This window comes from Meleagris gallopavo, chromosome Z (genome assembly GCF_905368555.1).
Source record: "Meleagris gallopavo chromosome Z, MGAL_WU_HG_1.1, whole genome shotgun sequence".
Lineage (NCBI taxonomy): Eukaryota > Metazoa > Chordata > Aves > Galliformes > Phasianidae > Meleagris > Meleagris gallopavo.
In genome coordinates, this window is record NC_139435.1 from 45,759,566 (window position 1) to 45,778,007 (window position 18,442).

Below are 18,442 nucleotides of genomic sequence, written 5' to 3' on the forward strand. Positions count from 1 at the left end.
ATGAATATTGATTTCGTGTAAATGTCCTGTAACTTTACTCAGTTAATTCTGTTCTAAAAATGTATCAATTTGCTGGATGCAATGTTAATTGAAGTATTTTCAGACTGAATTATAGTATGTAGCATTTCATCAGTTTATGTCACTGTTAATGGGGAAAAAAAGTTTCCTCATGAGTGACAGCTTTTAGAAAAAGTTTGGAAAAATGATTACAGAGCACTTAATGCTAGTGAATCATAGCCTGGCTAGATCCTGACCAGACCATGTCACAGCTGTCAAAATTCAGTAGCTAAAGACCATTTCAGCACTGGCAGGATTAAGCTTCACAGAAGTAGCTGATTGTATAGATACACGAAACAGGATGTTTCTAAGGAGTATAAACATGAAATAAAGGAAATTTTCAAACAGTTTGAAGGAAGAGATATAGATTTAATGCTGTTCATTAAAGGAAACATATCCACCTGTTGCTTGATATGTTTCTTACAGGCACTAACACCACTACTTTTATCTACCAATACAGCTCACCTAAAAAAGAAAAAAGAAAAAAAAAAAAGGATGAGTATTTAAACAATATCTGATGTATCTGATGTATTAAGTATTTTTATGCAACATTTTTTTACTCTAGAACTATCAGAAAAACCTGGTATTCTGGAGTTCTGATAATTCACATATCCTAATAATTCTTGCAGGGTCAATGTGATGGGGGAAAAAGAGAAATGAAAGTCAGTCCTCAGCCATTCTGAGAAGGAAGCTAATAGCATACCCTCAGTTATTGAAGTTATTGAGAGGATGGGACTAAGTGTGTCAGGAGGGAGAGGGACAGCAGACATAACAGCAGCCAGAGTTTCCCTCTGGAGACCTCCTTGGTGATATTCAAAGCCGAGTTGTACCAGATTGTGGCCCTGGGCAGCCTTATCTAGTGGGGGGCAGCCCTGCCTGTGGCAGTTGGAACTGGGTAGGTTTTAAGGTCCCTTGCAATCCCAGACATTGTATGATACAGTGGAAAAGTTTTTCTTTATTAGACTAGTCAAGTATTGGGACAGGTTGTCCAGAGAGGTTGTACAGTCTCAGTGATTGGAGCTTTCCAAGACCCAGTGGGATAAAACCCAGAGCAATAACAGTCTGATCTCTGAGCTGGCTCTGCTTTGTCAGGAGATTGAGCTTGAGACCTCTGGAGGTCTTTCTAAATCCATTACTTAGTGATAAGAGTTTTCAGGATAAGAATTTGTTTTCAGTCTACTCCTGCGCTCCAGTGTACGGATTGGAATGGGGTGAATGGAAAAAACTTTTAGGTGATAAAGCCTTTTTCAGCTTTACTTCTGCATCCTTCCCCACAGTCCAGGTCTCAAAAGGGAATCTTGAAAGCTATTTCTGCACTGTGCCCTGGTCCTTCGTAATCAAGTAAAATATGATAACTAATGCCAGAAACCTGACAGAGCACTATTCCAAGGACTACTGTGGTTGCATCTAGACAAGTAAATTAAAATTTTCTGAGAATGTTCCCAAGTACAGAGGCCGAATGGTGGGAAATGGTATGGGTCCATACTCTTAGTCTTTTTCAGGTTCCAGGACAGGATGGTTGCTTGCAAAGTACCTCTTGGAACAGTACCTGCTGTGTCCTAATCTGTCAGATGTGCCTGCATGCTCAATTGTGAAGTGGTAGTTGACATGGGCCAAGGACAAGCTGGGGCCCAACTAGAGCTGTCAGTGTATAGAATGCTTGTATATTCTAGTACCTGGCAATGTTCCCAATTTCTGCTTGGTTTATTGTACGCATATAGACTTCTTGCCCTGTAGTCGCAAGGGATCCATGCTGCCATGAATATGTAGGTTTGAGGGTGTGAAAAACAGCAAAGCACTCCAAAATATTTGGGAATCCCTTCCATAAAAAGTAGTAGATCCAGATGGAATTTCATTAGTTGATGTGCAGCAAATACAATGGCAGTTTATGTGGAAGATTTCTGCAGTGTGGTAGTAAAAACCGGAGAAAAATAGCAATCACTTATGTCAGCTGTTCTGCTTCAGAATAAATGTAATGCCTTCATCACGAAGGAAAGTAGATTTTTCTTTGGGGGGTGGTGATGAAGTAATGCTTTTCTCATAAATAACATTCAGGAGGGAAAGGCAAGAGTGTAGAAAGGCAGAATTTTTGTCTTAACCTTGATTTTTTAACTGGTGTTCATATTTTTATACTGACTGATGTAACTGGCAAGATTTCTTGGCTTCCATGGTAGTCTGTAATTTTTCTAGCTTCCTAGAGTTTGCTGTTACAAAAGCAACTTCTGCTTTCACATATTATCATCACTGTATTATGCAAGTCCAGTATACTCTTTTTTTTTTTTTTTTTTTTTTTTTACCACACCCGGGGATGTTATGGTTACTGTTGAATGATTTCCCTGGAGACAATAGTGGCAAAACTTTAAAAAATCAAGACCACTCACTGATTGACTTAAGAAATAAAAATGGTATAATGCTTTCCAGATACAAGCTTGTAACAATACTTCCTTTGTATAAGCAACTAAGTGTCGGCATTAATTCATCTGTAATCATATTCTTTAACCCTGTACATGAATTGTCCTTAACATTTTCCTTTTTTAAAATACTTACAAATTTTCATTAATTCTTTTTTTTTTAATTTTAATCAAAATTTTGGTTTTATCTTAATTTGGAATTTGTGCCTACGTGGAGTAGATGAGATTGTTGATGTTTGGCTGGTATTAACATTAGGATAACTCTAGAAATCACAGTCTGTCTGTCTTCAGGAGTTCCAGCTCTAACCAAGAGGAGAAAATCAGTCTCTTACACTGGATAATGTAATTTAAGGGTGCAAGGGGTGTGTTACTTTTAATTAACATAACATTAAATGTTGTCTGGTATGTTATGGCTAATCTCTATCTGTGCGGTAAGGAATTTCTTTTCAGTGTCATCCACAGGCAAGGTGATCAGCTGATGACTTAAGGATGATTTAGCTGATAGCTTTTAGCAACTTATCCAAAATTTTCCAGGTATAAATTTGTGCAGGATCTGGAAAATTAAAAGTAAATATTTTGTTTTGGTTTGGTCATTGGAATTAATCTAGGAGGCTTTTTGAACATTGAAAGCGTACAGTTTCAGACTGTGGAGGATATATTAATAAAAACACTGATTTTCCCCCCATCTCACTTAATTCCCAAAGACCCAGCTGAAATGGCACTAACAGCATGGAAAGACTAAAGAAGCAAGAAGCACTATCTAGAAATATACTTCCTAGCATTGCTCCATCCTAGCCTGAGAAAGGTGTCGAGAGACACTCAGGATAGGGCAATGACAAAAGGATCTGTTGTTCTATGGGTCTATAGGGCTTTCCTGCTTCAGCTCAGGGGTCACATCTGCTGTGATGGACTACAGCTTATGAAAAAGGCTGGGAGAGACTCTACAGCTGCTCCATGCTGGTGGGCTGATGCAGGCATATTTTTTTCACACACGTTCTTCATTAATATTTCCCTGGTGAAAGGACGTATGCTTAGACAGTACCTTGCAGGAGGCAGCACCTGTCTGCAAGGATGTAAAAGTTATTAGCTGAGTAAACCAGATGAAAGTTAGCACAATTTGAAGGAAAGCGCAGAGTTCTCTGAGTGAGAAGATGAATGAGACTGTGATTTTGTAACAGGCTGTATGCTAACTCACACAGTTAAAACTCCATTAATTAGTTCTCACAATGGAAATATTTTTGATTTAAAAATCAGACCTATCTATGAATATGTTATTTGTACATATTTTTTGTAATATCATTTTCAAAGCAAAGAAAAAAAGCAAAAATTTTGGGGTTAGGAATGAAGAATATAAAATGAATAGGAGAGGCAGCCCATGTCCTCATAGACCAGTATGTCATAATGAAAAATTATTGCTATTGAAAATTATTTCCATGTTAGTATCTAGCTTTAAATTGTACTTTGGAAAAGAGCTCTCAGACACTTCTGCATAGATGTTTTCTTTCAGTGCATGACCTCTAGTACTTACTGCTTTAGATATGATACCCTCAGTTCTGGTGGTATGTGGTGATGCAGAGATCATTTAGCATATATGCATTTCTAATGAAAAATAAAATCTAGGTCTATTGCCTCTATAGTCAAGTAATTTTCATGTGGTTTCAAACTTTTCCATGGAAAAGATTCTTGGAAGATGTTTTAATGACACTATATTTTCTGAGCAAAGCCTCTTCATTTAAATACCAGCGCTTTAAAAATATAAAAAGAAAAAATTGAGAAGCTTTTCAGTTTACTGCCAGAATGGTTTTTGCCTTGTAGTTGAAAACACTTCTTTATTCCTCTGTAAAGAAAAACAGAGTTTGGACAGAGTGAGAGGTGATGGGAAAATGATGGTTTTGTTACAAATATCTAATTGTTGTCCTTATTTCTAAAATTTAATCGATAAGTGCTGGCTGTGATTTCTGATGAAGAGGACACAACTTTCTAAATTACTCTCTATTCATATTAATGCATCTTTAGGAACTAACAAAAAAAAAAAAAACCCACCAACAAACAACATCAAAACCAGTCAACAATAAAGCAAACATTGAAGAGGAGCAGTATATCAATTACAGTCAGTTTGCTGTCCCCTGGGAGCTCTAAATCTGGTCATTCTCAGTGTGAATTAAGTGTTCAATGCTTTACTGTTTTACATATTGTTTTCTTGAATTATCTGAAAGAGGAAGTGAGAGGCAACATCTGCAGATGATGCAAAGTTAGAGAGAGCTGCAGCAGCTGGAAGAACAGCAAGAAGTACAAACTCATCTAGAGAGCAGCAGCAGCGTCCAGGAATTTACAAAATGAGATTTGCCTTGAGAATGTAGTCCAAATCAGATATGTGGTATGTAAAATTAGTTTAATGAAGTGTTAATGTTGACATTTCACTCAACACAGTCAGGAAGATCTTTCTCTATTCTGCAAGGGACTTGAGAATCATAAAATGACCCAAGTCGGATAGGATCCATAAAGATCATGAAGTGCAACTCTGGACTCCACAGATGCTAAATAGTTAACTGGTTTTTATGGTATCTTAAACCACTTCTGAATCATTCTAAGATTCTATCCAATTTCACAAGTGTATTTTTGGACAAATGAATGATTTCTTGTCTTAAGTGCTTATGAAAAAAAGAATAATATGTAGAAAAAACAAGCTTTCCTTTTTTTTTTTTTTTTTTTTTTCTGTGATTTTTTTCTCCAAACATTAAAATTTAAAAGAATTCTGTCTTAGTGCTGCAGTGTATATGTCTGTCCCAAATTCAAAATGCTCAGCTCTAAATTTTTTTTATTTTGTGCATTTGCTCCTTTACCACTTTGCTTTCCAGTCTGGAATTGCAGAAGGACCTTAGAGCAAAACTGCCCTGGTTTTCTTCGTATTGTTTTAGAAATGGCTCATGATTTACCTTCATGCTTTGGAAGCAAAGCTGATTTGGCTGCCTTTTACGGTTTATCAGCCTCTCAGCACTAGGCTCTGTACCACATTGAGTGCCAATCAGTTGTAATTTGCTCAGATAACAATGTTTCTATTGTTAGTGTTAACATTTCTGTTTGTTAAATTGGCAGTATAGTAGCTGGCTGTAATAATTTCATGCTGAAGAAACAAGTTGAGAAGGCTTGTCTGTACAGGATGTGTAAGATTCTGTATGAAGGTGGCAAAGTAAAACCACAACTCCGACATCACATTACCTTTGGCTTAATAAGGGCCATATTAAATATCCAGAGTTTTTCTGCACTGATGTGCAGAAAATGTGATATGGTACGGTGTCAGTATGGAGGTGTAAGGTGTTGCTTTCAATTGCACTATTCTGAGAAGACAGACTCTAAAACGAACACTTAAAATGATGTCTCATTTATTCTTCGTGTCCCACCCACACCTTCTGGTTCAGGGGTTAGCAGCAGCACCATGTGCTCTGCTCTCTGCAGCCTGACTTTCCTCCTCTCTCTTTTCAGCATTCATCAAAATGGTAGCTTGACCAAAGGCTGGCTTTTGTATCTCTAGGTTCTAAAATTCTATAAAAACAGTGAAGGGCCTGGAAGGCAGGAGATGTGAGGAGTGTCTGCAGCCCTTGGGCTTGCCCAGCCTAGAGCACGGAAACTGAGGGGAGGCCTGACGGCAGCTGCAGCTCCTCACAGGGAGAGGAGAGCAGCGCAGAACTCTGTTCTGTGACAGCAACAGGGCCCGAGGGAATAGCAAGGAGCTGTGTTGGGGGGGGAGTGTATCTGGGGGGTGAGGGAAAGGGTCTGCACCAGAGGGCGATGGGCATGGCACAGCTCCCCAGACCAATGGGCATGGCCCCGAGATGCTATAGCTCAGAGAGCATTTGGACACCACACTCAGACACAAGATTTGGGTTTGGGTGGTCTGTGTGGAGCCAGCAGTTGGATTCAATGACTGTTATGGTCCCCTCCCAACTCATGGTATTCTGTGAGTCAGCTTTTATTGTAGAAAGAATGCTATTTTTCCTTACAGGTTTTCAAAAGTTCTTTTGTGGCAGTGGTCTGTGAAGCTGAGGATATAGTTTGCAGTTAGAAAGCCCCAGATGACATAAGCAGTATCAGCTTATGTAATGCATTTAAGAAGCTGAACTGCTGTTTGCTTATAATTGTGTACTTGTGAAATGTCTGCCATGTATTTGCTGTGATTTTTGATTGTGAACAGAACCCAGCCTTCAGCTGAAATTCATTCCCACTAACCTCTTTTAGGAATATTCATATTTTATTGTCCTATGCTGAGTAAACAGCAAGTCAGACAATGTGTATTTGTCCTGATTAAACATACTTACGTTTACCCTATCTCAACTGATTATATTAAAGTATGAGACAAAACTGAATACTCTTGCTGCTTCCTCCACAGTGTAAGTAGAAGATCATGTTTCTATTTATCCGTGCTGCTATGCTGCTCTGTCTCTGTGGCTAGTACTAAAGTGTGGCATGAATTCTTTATCCGCCTAGTGTGATGGTGGCTTGCAAGTGATGAAAAGCAGTTTCCTTTATGCAAATATCCATCTTCGTTAATGCTGTCAGACAGCAAGTGTGATATCCAGGGAGCACAGGTCACTTTGCGGGTTACTGATAATGTAATCTAATTTCCAAAAATAAATTAAATGAATCTTCTTATCTGTAGCCATCAGATGTACGTAAGTTAAAGGGAAACAGTAAGTCAGACCCTATACATGTGAATTCAAAGGAAAAATCAGACGAGAATTTGAAACAAAATCTTTTCTGATTAATTAGACTCGTTGAAGAAGCATCATCATTTGTTGCAGATTCCTTTACAGATTAAGTATCTAATCTAAGCTGAAGAACTGATACTTACTTCAAGCATTCCTAAAGGTCTTGGTGAGCAATTCCTACATGGCCTTTTTAAGCAGACCATTATATATAGTAGCAGTTAACTTCATTTTTAAAATCAGCATTAAGAAAAGCATTTTTTTTTAAAAAAAGAAAGTTAACAAATGCTACTCTTTTCATGGATGACTTTTTCTTAGATGTTTGCGATACCTTCCTGAGTAAAATGAAGAAAATGTATGAAAAGGTAATTCAGTTTTTAATAGATGAGGTGCCACAACACAGACTGAAATCTTCCCTAGCATTTACCACTTATACCTTTTAAAAGTTAATGACAATTTAAAATTGAAAGGAGGTGCAATAGTTCTATTTGTAGGGAGTGGCCACAGGAGCTGTGAATCTTTTTAGAGATTCCAAGACATGCAAAAGGACTCTTCTTCCATGTACTCAACCTTCCTGCAGGCATTTCCAATCAAAGTCTAGTCATTTTGGTGTCTCCGTTTCCAAAAGATCTGTTTTTGCTGTAGTTTTTGCTGTAGTTTTTGCTGGCCAAAGTCTGTTTTATGCTGTCCAGCCCAATCTGCTTTTCTATAGCTTTGCTCTCTGTGCTATCTTGTTCAAACGTCAGGCAAAGATGGTGGTGCCTCCTAAGGCTTCTGTGTACTTGAGTAGCAAAAGAAGTGCAGCCGAAGGCACTTCAGAATCCCCTTCATTTACCTATAGAAGAGCACCAGTCAGGTCCTTCATTCCTGATTTGCTTCTCTTAGATCATGTGTGTGACCACGTTCACACAGCCTCTGTATACTTCTGCACTTTTCCCAGTCATGTTGTACATATTTATATCTTCATCCAGCTGTCTGTATTTATAGCTTGGTTCATAGAGCTTTGTGCATATGGCTGAGATATTCCTCCTTTAGGAACATTAGAAACAACAACCTTCTGCCTGCCAGACCAGACAGAACAAAGCTGTTCAGACTTCTTGTACATCCTATATATCATCCTCATTGCAGAAGAAATGCAATTGTTTGTTATAGATCCCATCTTTTTGTCTCAGTGAATTATTGAGGCTACCAATTTAATTGAAGGTCACTTCTTATTATTAAGAGCTTTACAACTGAGCCCAAAATAGGAAAACTTTGAGGCTAGTTTCTGTATATCAGGTATAGGCAAGGATCATAGGTGAGCATTTGTAGAGCTACTTTAAATCAAAAGTAATTTGTGTTCTTTTGTTTTATCTTTAATTTTTGTGGTTGTTTTAATGCAGGAATTGCCAAAACAGGCAGCAAATTACATATTTCATTGGTCAAATATCAAGAACGATACTAGCATCACAGTAAGGTTTTTCAGCTCCTGTTACTCCCATGCCTCTTCTGTAAAACTTGTGATTATACCTTTATATTGCTGTCTACCTGAGTTCTGTCCTGGAGCAGATTGTTACTATGTCATGTTACACTTCCTGTATTGTACAGCTTTTCCTACCTTTAAAAGGTTATGTCACTGTTTACTTCCTGTGCATATTGAATGGCAGTTGTCCAGTAAGACATTGTTAGCTGCTTAAATAATGGCAAGTATATTCTTCCACATGCTGCTTCTCGTTACAAATGTATTGTATCCTTTTGAACATGAGGACTGTGAAGTATTTCTTATATCTACGCTTACAAAACTTGTGAATTTTCTGGAAGGGTGCTTTGTGATCTTCACAGAAGAAATAACTCAGTCTCTTCTTTTGTCCTAGTTTAGACTTGGATCTCTGAAGCTACAAAAAGTTTCACATCCAGCTGATGTGGTTAAAGAGCTGATTGGCTATTGTCTGGACTGCTTAGGAGGACTCCAGGTGAAAAATGAGCACTTGCAAAAAGAAAATGAGAGGCTTTTCTGTGATTTGAGTGATGTTGAGAAAAGGTAAGTTCGAAAGGGTATTCATATGTCATTCTTGAGAAAATCACATACATCTGTAGTTCTCGGAGGGTGATGAGACCCTGGCATGGGCTGCCTAGAGAAGCTAAGGATGACTCACCCCTGAAGGCATTGAGTTGGGTTGGGTGGGGCCCTAGGCTCCCTCATCTGGTGGGGGGCAAACTGCTCATGGCAGGAAAATTGGAACTAAATGATCCTTGAGGTCCACTCCAACCTAGGCCATTCTGTGGTCAGTGTGGGCTTTGCTGATGGATACATTTTGAGTCATATAATGAAAAATGCACATGATATTTTTTCGATCGAGGAGAGTTCTTCACCTAAATGCAGCGTATGTGGTCTTCTTCCTATGTCAAAGATAACACTGATATCCCATATCTTGCATTAAAGCTGTTTTTAGCTTTATGTTGTGAAAAACAAATTCCTCTTTTCTGCAGAATCCTTTCCACTCTTTTCAGCAAGGCTATGTTTTTCTTTCCCTTCTTTAATGCTTATGGTTAGCACTTCGAATCATTGACAGTTTTGACTGGTATGTAAGTTGCCATTGCTTTAATCTGGTCTGTGGAAGCAACCAGAATAAAAAATGAGGATGCTGTTATAGGAAAAAGGACCGTGTGGCATATCTCATTAATTACCATTTCATTTATGATCTGAATTGCCTGGTACTGCACACTGCAGTGAAGTCATCTATGCCTACTTTAGCTAGTATAGGGTGGTTAGCATGTAAAAGTCAGAGATTTATCTTGGCTTTGTGTAGCTTTATCTGAAGAACCATGTTTAGGAAGATTGATGAAAGCATGTAGCTAATTGCTGTTAATTTATCTTGAAAAGGAGAGCTAGCTTTTGGAAAGAGTTAGTTTTGTTTCTCTCTCATTAAAGTGAGTAACAGTTTTTTCCTGACAATCTCCCTAACAAGCATATGGCCTTCCTAAATAGTTTTTTGCTGCCTAACAGTGTATTGAACAATGGTGTATTGTATAACCAGTATGCAGCACTGTGTTACACACAAATGTATAATAGGCATTAGTGCTTATATCAATTTCCATGGTGGTGTACCACTTTTAAAGAGTAACCCCAAAGAAAGATTCACAGTTGCCTGACAACCTTTGCTGTGTAAAACAATGTATTCAAGGCTTTGAAAAACTGTTGGTTTTTCTCTAGTATATCTTGATAGTAAAAATATGATTTTTCAAAATAAATACTGAAAGTTGTGCCACCGTCAAACTTTGACCATGCTCTCTAGAGTATAAAAATAATTTTTGTCCAAACATTAGATTTTTCTCTTCTTTTTTTCTTGCCTCAGCCCAGTTTACCATTGTGCCTCATTGCTATTTTGGCCTCAGTTGCTGTGCCCAAGTTGCTGAAAATTTAGTGGATCTGCACAAAAGCTTTGCCTGTGGTTGTTCACTAGAGAGTATTTCAAGTTTCACATTCTGTATTGAGTTTGTGGTTGAGAATTAAAAAAAAAGACGATGAGTATGAAGCATATGGTAGGAGAATAGCTCTCTCTGTCTTGCCTGAAACTAAGGCAAATCAGCTCAAATAAAACACTTCTCCTTACTTAAAGTCGCTCACTTCAGGATAGAATCAAAACAGAGTGCAGACTTGCAAGGTCTTTTTTGTTCAATTTAGGTAGAATAATAAGCATGGAGAACTAGATGGAATAATTCACTCATCTCTTTTCCATTTTCCCTCTCTAATTTTCTGACACCCATAAAAGTTTAATGAGCTCAGCTCAGCAGATTTGGAAAATCCTTATCCTTTAGTGTTCCTGGTTCTCCTGAAAGCCCTTTCCATAGCCTCAATAAAATGAGTAACAAGTTTCATTCAAAAAGTTAAATCTGCCTCGTGAGCAGTCTGTAGACTAAATGCAACCCTGATCTGCTGTTGGCAATTGCCTGAATGTACAAGCTGCTCCGAAAGTAACGCCTCCATTGTGAGGTTAACCTATGACATCAGAGGCAGATTTTGGTGCTATGGCAGTAGAGACTGAACCTTCCCACCAATATTTAACTATACTTTGCCTCCACGTGACAGATGGAAGCAGAGGGGGAGTCTGACAAGATGGTGTCTGACATGGAAGTGCGGTTAAAGCAAAGCTGTGTTGTTGAATTCTTCCATGTGGAAAAGAATGGTACCCATCAACATTCACTGATGCTTGCTGAATGTTGATGGAGACCAAGAGTGGATGTGAGCACAGTGAGGTAATGGGTGGGGCATTTCATCAGTGGTTGCAAAAGTGGGTTACCTTCACTGGTGCCAATTGTTACAATCATAGCATGCAGGCTCTTGTGCATTGCCACAGCTAATGATGGTGACTATGCTGATAAATAATGTTTTGTAGCTGAGAATTTGCTCTATCAAATGGGGTTATTGTACTCTTTGTATCTTTTGTTATTTCCATAGAAATAAATAGGAAGCGTTATTTTCAGAGTGACCCATGTATATGAGATAATCCACTCATCTGTGTACGGCTTGCTATTGTCAGCAGTTTGCTGACATCTCCAGGAATGGCTTGTGCCACTTCCCTTGGGATTTAAGTCCATAGAAAGGGAAAAGTCAGGATAACATTAAAAATCCTTTTGAAAAGAAATTGCCTGCATCCTCAAATTGCTTAATTACTTAGGTTATTCTACTCAGAGCTGTGTGGTGTCTGATGTGTTGAGTGTTTCTGGCAGAAGATATACCATCTTTAATTTTCATTGTCTTTCTTAGCTTGGTGATCGAAGAGTAGAATTTTACCTGGAAAAAGCTTTCCTTGTTTTTAGGAAATGACTGTATGTAGAGAGCATCAGTATTAAAGTTACTGGATAGCTGAACTGTGCTGCGTTTGATGTATAAACATAAAATAAATGCTTCTAAGACAGGACCTGGAAAGCTGTAAATAGAAAAGCTGTAGAAATTTTCAAAAGGATTATTCTGACTATGTTGCAGAACAGTATTTTTTTTGTGGGTGTGTGTGTATGAACACCTCAGAGATGGATGAATTAAAGTATCAAAGCAGGGTAGCTGTAGCTTTTATTTCATGTCGATAATTAAGGTAATAAATGTAAAACAGTAATAATCTTTAACAAAATAATTTGTTGGTGAATAAAGCATAAGTTAAATATTTGCATGTGATATTTATTTTTTATCAAGCATCTAAAATTAGGGTAGACAAACCAAAATCAAAATATCTACAAATTGATGTTGTGGTCAGCTATAGCAGCAGTATGTTTAAACCACAAACAACGTATAAAAATGCAGGTTAGGTAGCTTGGCACTTGAAATTGACTCTTCAGCAAGAGCTCATTGAAATTCCATACCAACACCAATGCTGGGGGAAGGGAGGTGTGAATCTGAAGTGTAGTAAGAAGGTGCCATAAGAGCAGCAATTATTTTAAAGCATGAAAGACAAGGATAGATAGGTAGCATATTTCTAATATTTGAGTGTGGAAAATGCATAAATGTCAACAAGTTACATAGTTCATGTTAATTTTTGTTAAGCATCTATGATCTCTACATTTAGGCAGCACAGAAGGACTGAACAGGTACATTATTTTCTGAATTACTTACCATAATCATTCTTAATACTAGCTGTTTTGTGTAGCATGTGCAAGTTTTTAGATGGATGTCAACTTGTATGACTGGCTCACTAAGTATTGCACTCGTATAAAAGACAGATCTTAAAAGTAGAAAACGTAAAGCTCATGCAAATAAGACTCACCCCATTCTAGCCATTAACTGCTGTTTATTTTCATTATACTTGAAAGTTGTCTTTGAGATCAGTAGCTCCCTTGTTTGATCTAGGGAGATTGTATTTTGGTGAGACAAATCACGCACAGACACGGGCATGTGACAAATTGCAGTGAAAGGTTGTATTTGTAACTGATGAGGTATTGCGATGAAACCCAGCCAGCTTTACTTAGTGGTATATCATTCAGGTAATGCATGCTTGAGTGAATCCTAAAGGCTGTACCAAGCTGCAGCCAGAGCCACCCCCTCAAATGCACATATTTGTATTGCAATCAGTGCATCCCTGTTCTCAAGCAGCAGAAGATTGCTACATTTTTAGGTATTGTGTGCCCCATAATATTATTACTTAAAGCCAAATGACTTGCAAGTGCAGCATTACTGTGAAACTATATCACACTCGCCCTTTTGTTTAATGCTATACCAGTTAAATGTCTGTATGTGAGGAATGTATATATACATGAATTCCTTTAAACAATTTTTTTTTTTTAAAAGGAAAAAGTATGTCGACATGAATGAAAATTCATGTATAATTAAGTAATGGCATTCTATAAGTTTATTTTACCTACTATGTCCTTCCACCAAGAACACTTAATATTTTCTTACATACATATAGGGACTGCATGCTCTTATTTTGTTCCAGAGCATCAAGAAGCCAGCTAGTCTTGCAATGGGTTCTATGCTTCTTAATGTCCAGGCAGTATCAAATGTACTCCACTGAGGTTGTTACATGGATTTTCATGAGAAGTTATCTTTGCAGAATTCAAAGGACTTTATTGGAGTTATCTTGCTGGCACCATTTTGGCCAAGCAATGGAAATGTCTTAATGTAGCAGTTTAAATCGACGTCAGTTGCTCTGCCGTTGCCCAGTTCACAGTGAAAGTAAAGGAACAGCAGTAAACACTTCCTTTACTTAAAATGTTTGTGGGGGAGATGGGGGTTTTCTAAGCGACTTGATACATCTAGGCTCACCATATTGAACAAAAATATATTTTCCATTTTTATGTATATGGAAATAATTAATTTCAAGCATGTAAATGACAATTTGCCCAATTGTTGCATTTTATTTTTTTTAATCTCTTTTTCTTTGTAATGTCTGAAAACTACTTGATAAGCATGAGGTGATCCCTGTACTTACCTTTCTTCTTCTGTGAGATAGTCAGTGCACGCCTAGGCCCTGTCTTAATTTTTATGGTCCTTTGTGCTTTAATATTTTGTCTGTTTGTTCACCACTAAACAGTTAACTTTCCTTTAATAGGTGGAAAGCCTCCTGATACTTGATTAGTACATATGATCTTTCATTTAGGAATTATTGAACCGATCTATATGGTAATGATGTTCTGTTATTTGCATTTAAATTAGATGAATTATTTATCAAGTATGTCCCTAAAGCATTGCACTGTAGGCTTAATACTTCATGAGATTATTTTCTGTTGTCTTTCTTCTTACATCATATATGGTTTTGATCTACAAATGAAATAATCAGAATTTATATAGCAAATATGTTGAAATCTTATAAATTAATATTTTTTAAATCTGTTATGCATATGTGTTTAATTCCAAAATAAGCCTTCTAAACATTTTTCACCATATTTGCACAGGCTGGTGAAAAGGATGCTGTTTATAAGTTATTGCTATTTGAAGTAATACAAGTAGTTATCTTAATCAGTAAGATCATCAAGATGTTTACTTGTTACCATCTGCTATTGAAATATTTGGATTCAACCCAAGGATTAAAAAGTTATAAAATACTAGAATAACTAAATGAGCACATTAATTGAAAGTCACTTTCTTCAATGTTCTTGTGTTTATTTATATTCCAGTTTTGCCGTTCCTATATCTCAGTATACATACACATTCTTAATTTTAAAAAATGATTGTGCTTTATTCTGTTGAAATTCAGTTACCTACAGATGCACATTAAACTTTTAAAAACACAGAGATTTTGTTTGCTCTGAAAATTATTGACATCTTTAAGACCATTTTCATATAATTTCATAAAAAATTTAATCCTAACAAGTAATTCTGACTGGTTCAGGAGTATGGTGGCTTCCAGTGCCCACAGGATTTCAGCTTCGTATCTCTTGGAAGTGGAATCCACCACACTAGAGTTTTTAGTTTTTTTGCCTTTGAATGAAAAAAAGGATTACTGGTGCTATTAGGTGTTGCTCCAGTGCCCTGCTGAGTTTCTGCATGCTGCTGTTCAGTAGAGCAAGGCATGCTCAGTTGCTGATGAAAAACAACTGAATCGACATCTGTATCAGCCACATGTGTATGAGTGTATGTGCATGAGTGTCCTGGAGTGTATGTTGGGCACTTTGGCCTGACTCTGAGTTCTATCTGTTTCTTATTTTTTTGTTTTGGGGGAAATTTTTGTTTTTCTCCTTTTCAAGTGTATTTCAAGTCAGAGTATGTAGGACAGATTTGGTGCCTGTCAAGCTTAATCGTATCTATTTGTAATCTCATTATGTGTATCCTGCTAAGCTATGCCCACTCTGGTGAATTCAGCACTGAAATGAAAAAGCAGTTGTGCCTACTTAACTTTGAGTTGCCTGAGAGACGTGTAAGAATCTATTAAAAATAAATATATATAAAGAGAAAATTTTCCCCTTGAAAATGCTGTTCTTCTGGTAGTGAAGTTCATTGCACATTTCTGTGAAAGAAGCTGCTTCTGGCCTGTTTCAGTTGAAAGATGCTGAACTAGTTATGCAGTGTATATTATGGGAATTTCTGTATTAGGAAGGCTGTCCTCAAAACTGAATTTTCTTCCAAAAAACACACAAATATTTAGAAAGAAATGATGTGATGTGTAAAGTAAGCAACAGTTAATTTTGTCTTGTAGGCTGGAAAAATGTGTAGAAGCTAAAGAAGAACTAGAAGCAGATCTTTATAATCGGTTTGTTTTGGTGCTGAATGAAAAGAAGACGAAGATAAGAAGCTTGCAGAAATTGTTGAATGAAGCTAAAGAATCTGCAGTGGATACCCAGTGTACAAGGTATCTCCTGATTTACCCGAGACACTTGGTGTCACATCTGGCACATGTTTTGGTTCTGTTACTTTAGCCATAGCATTGAGTGATAGTTCTTTCTGGCAAAGTTCTTGGTTATCCAAAACAGTGATGTCACTCATGGGAGCAGAGGATTCTTTGGAGAGTCATTGCAAATAGCAGTGTATTGTTTTGGGCTCTATAGCAAATAAATAAATATTAATTGAATTTCTCATCTACAGTATTCTATTAGAGTACAATTGATTTTTCCAAACATTGTGCCATTTCTATAGGTGGTATTTTTGTACGCTTTCTTTTCCAATTCTTTGATCCTTTTTCCTCTTTGGCAAACAAAAACATCTAAATCTCCATGTTTTTATGTGCTTTTAATTTTAAAAGTAGTCTAAGAACTTTTCTTATGCTACAACATGCTTCTGTTTGTTCACCATTTTTATGTAGCCTTGTTTTCTATCTACTTTTCTAATCTGTCCTTCAACCTGATTATTCTAGGCGTATTAAGCATAACTCTGGGGACTCCATGTTGACTTGTATCAGCTTGCATTGCCTCTAAGACAGTGCAGAAAAGATCATTTCTCAGAGATAGTAGAGGGAAATATGAGCTTTTTTTCTGTTTTCTCTCTTCCGAGGGATGGTATAGCTACAACACAGATGGCAACAGAGAAAGAAGATGACTATGATGGCAGCACTGAGGAGGAAAGTGAAAATTTAATACAGTCCTCGTTACCATCAGGTAAGACAGAATGTACTGTCTTTGGGGAATATAATGGGGAGGACAGTCACTTCGTAAAAATAAACCTTAATGAAGACAAAATACTACCTGACAAGCTAATCAATGACAAGCCAACCTGTAAGCCTTAAAAATATCTCTGTTTGAGAAGAGTATAATACTGGCATATTCAAATTAAAGAGAGGAAGTTTAAATGCATATTGCATGAGTGAAAGTGCTGTCTTTTCTTCCAAAATGACAAATTGCATACTTTGCAGAACTAATTGCAGTCTAATAGTACCTGAACTATCAACAGTTTAATTTTAAATTCTAGGAATCTTGATGCATATCCGGTAACTGCTAAAATGTAAAATGAAGTTCCTGACAGTTTCAGCAATGTTTAAAAAGGGGAAAGAGAAGAGGTTTAACTGCAATTAAGTAAATAAATAAATAAAAGCTGTGCACTCATTTTGCATCATAAAATGGAATAAAAATGTATTTATAGCAGAATTAATTTTAACTCACTTTTGAATCTTTGTCCTTGTGAAGGTGCTCATAAAATTCAGTTTGACTGAGTTTTCTAGTACTGGTAAAGCAACATAGCCCACTCTGCGGTATAAGATATTTATACGTGAATCATAAGAAGTTTTTTGGCAAGGTAGTAAGAATCTGCAAGATAAATGCTATCAGTGTTCTAAAACATCAGTAGCACTTGCCATATAGTTATGATAAACTTCTGCTCAGATCTAATAGGTTCTCCCACTGGTGCTTTCTATTCCTGCTATAGATGAAGGTAATTAAGAACAATAAACAACTGTTTAGTGTGCAGCTGGAAAGCAGAAATGTCCGAGGCCCTGACAGAAGTGGTATTAGAATTCGTAAATCGTAAGTTTGTTTGTTGAGGACTTTCTAATCTAATATAAAGCAGGCAGAGCTTCAGACAAATGCAGAAAATAAACAAAGAATCTGCAGCTATGGAAATAAATGATTTTATATTGGCATGTGATCTTTAGTTCAGAAAACATTTATTTCAAGTAATTTTTGGTAAGCTCAAATAACATTGAGAGCAGTACTTCCTACTTAGTGAAAACACAAGCGAAGTAAAAAAAAAAATACTGATTCTTTTGCGAGGTTCCACAGGACTTAACTAGCTCAGGGAGATGTTTGGGACAGACAAATGATTTCAAAAAACAGAAACAAAACTCCACTGCTCAAGCTATAATGAGGGTATGAACTGAACAATATTGCTGGAATAAAACAACACGTGCATTTTTATTTTCACTAAAGTTTTCACTTAAATTTGAGGGTTAAATTAAAAAAAAGTTTTCACTTTCCTTCTCAGTGCTGCCACCATGGTTATCTTCTTTGTCTATTGCCATCTGTGTTGTAGCTATACTATCCCTAGGAAGAGAGAAAACAGAAAAAAAGCTCATATTTCCCTCTACTATCTCTGAGAAAAATTATATTTATTTCTGCACTGTCTTAGAGACAATGCAAGCTGATACAGGTCAACATGGAGTCCCCAGAGTTATGCCTAATGCGCCTAGAATGATCTTGTAGAAGGGCAGATTAAAAAAGCTGTAAAAGAAAAACGCTTTCTGTTGCCTTTGAGAGATAAAGTTCTTTGATTGTGACTAAAGAGTTCTTTCAATTGCATTATCTATTTCTTAGTTTCTAGTACATTTTTACTGGAATGTTTGGAGCACTTAAAGGATTCCTGGTGATTTGGAAAAGAAGCTGCCAAAATTGACCAAAAGAAAAAGTAAATTAAATGATATATTCAATTATGGATGT

At 36.9% G+C, this 18,442-nt stretch overlaps 1 protein-coding gene across 3 annotated transcripts in view; it reads left to right on the plus strand.

Annotated features, from left to right (window-relative positions):
* The window catches only part of XRCC4 (X-ray repair cross complementing 4), a 177,656-nt gene that overhangs the window by 66,662 nt on the left and 92,552 nt on the right, over window positions 1-18,442 (plus strand). For all 3 annotated transcript variants that reach the window (XM_085214368.1, XM_085214366.1, XM_085214367.1), the window contains exons 4-6: window positions 9,025-9,191; window positions 15,778-15,930; window positions 16,569-16,672. In XM_085214368.1, the coding sequence (XP_085070494.1) occupies window positions 9,025-9,191; window positions 15,778-15,930; window positions 16,569-16,672 (424 nt within the window). The remainder of the gene's footprint in view (window positions 1-9,024; window positions 9,192-15,777; window positions 15,931-16,568; window positions 16,673-18,442) is intronic.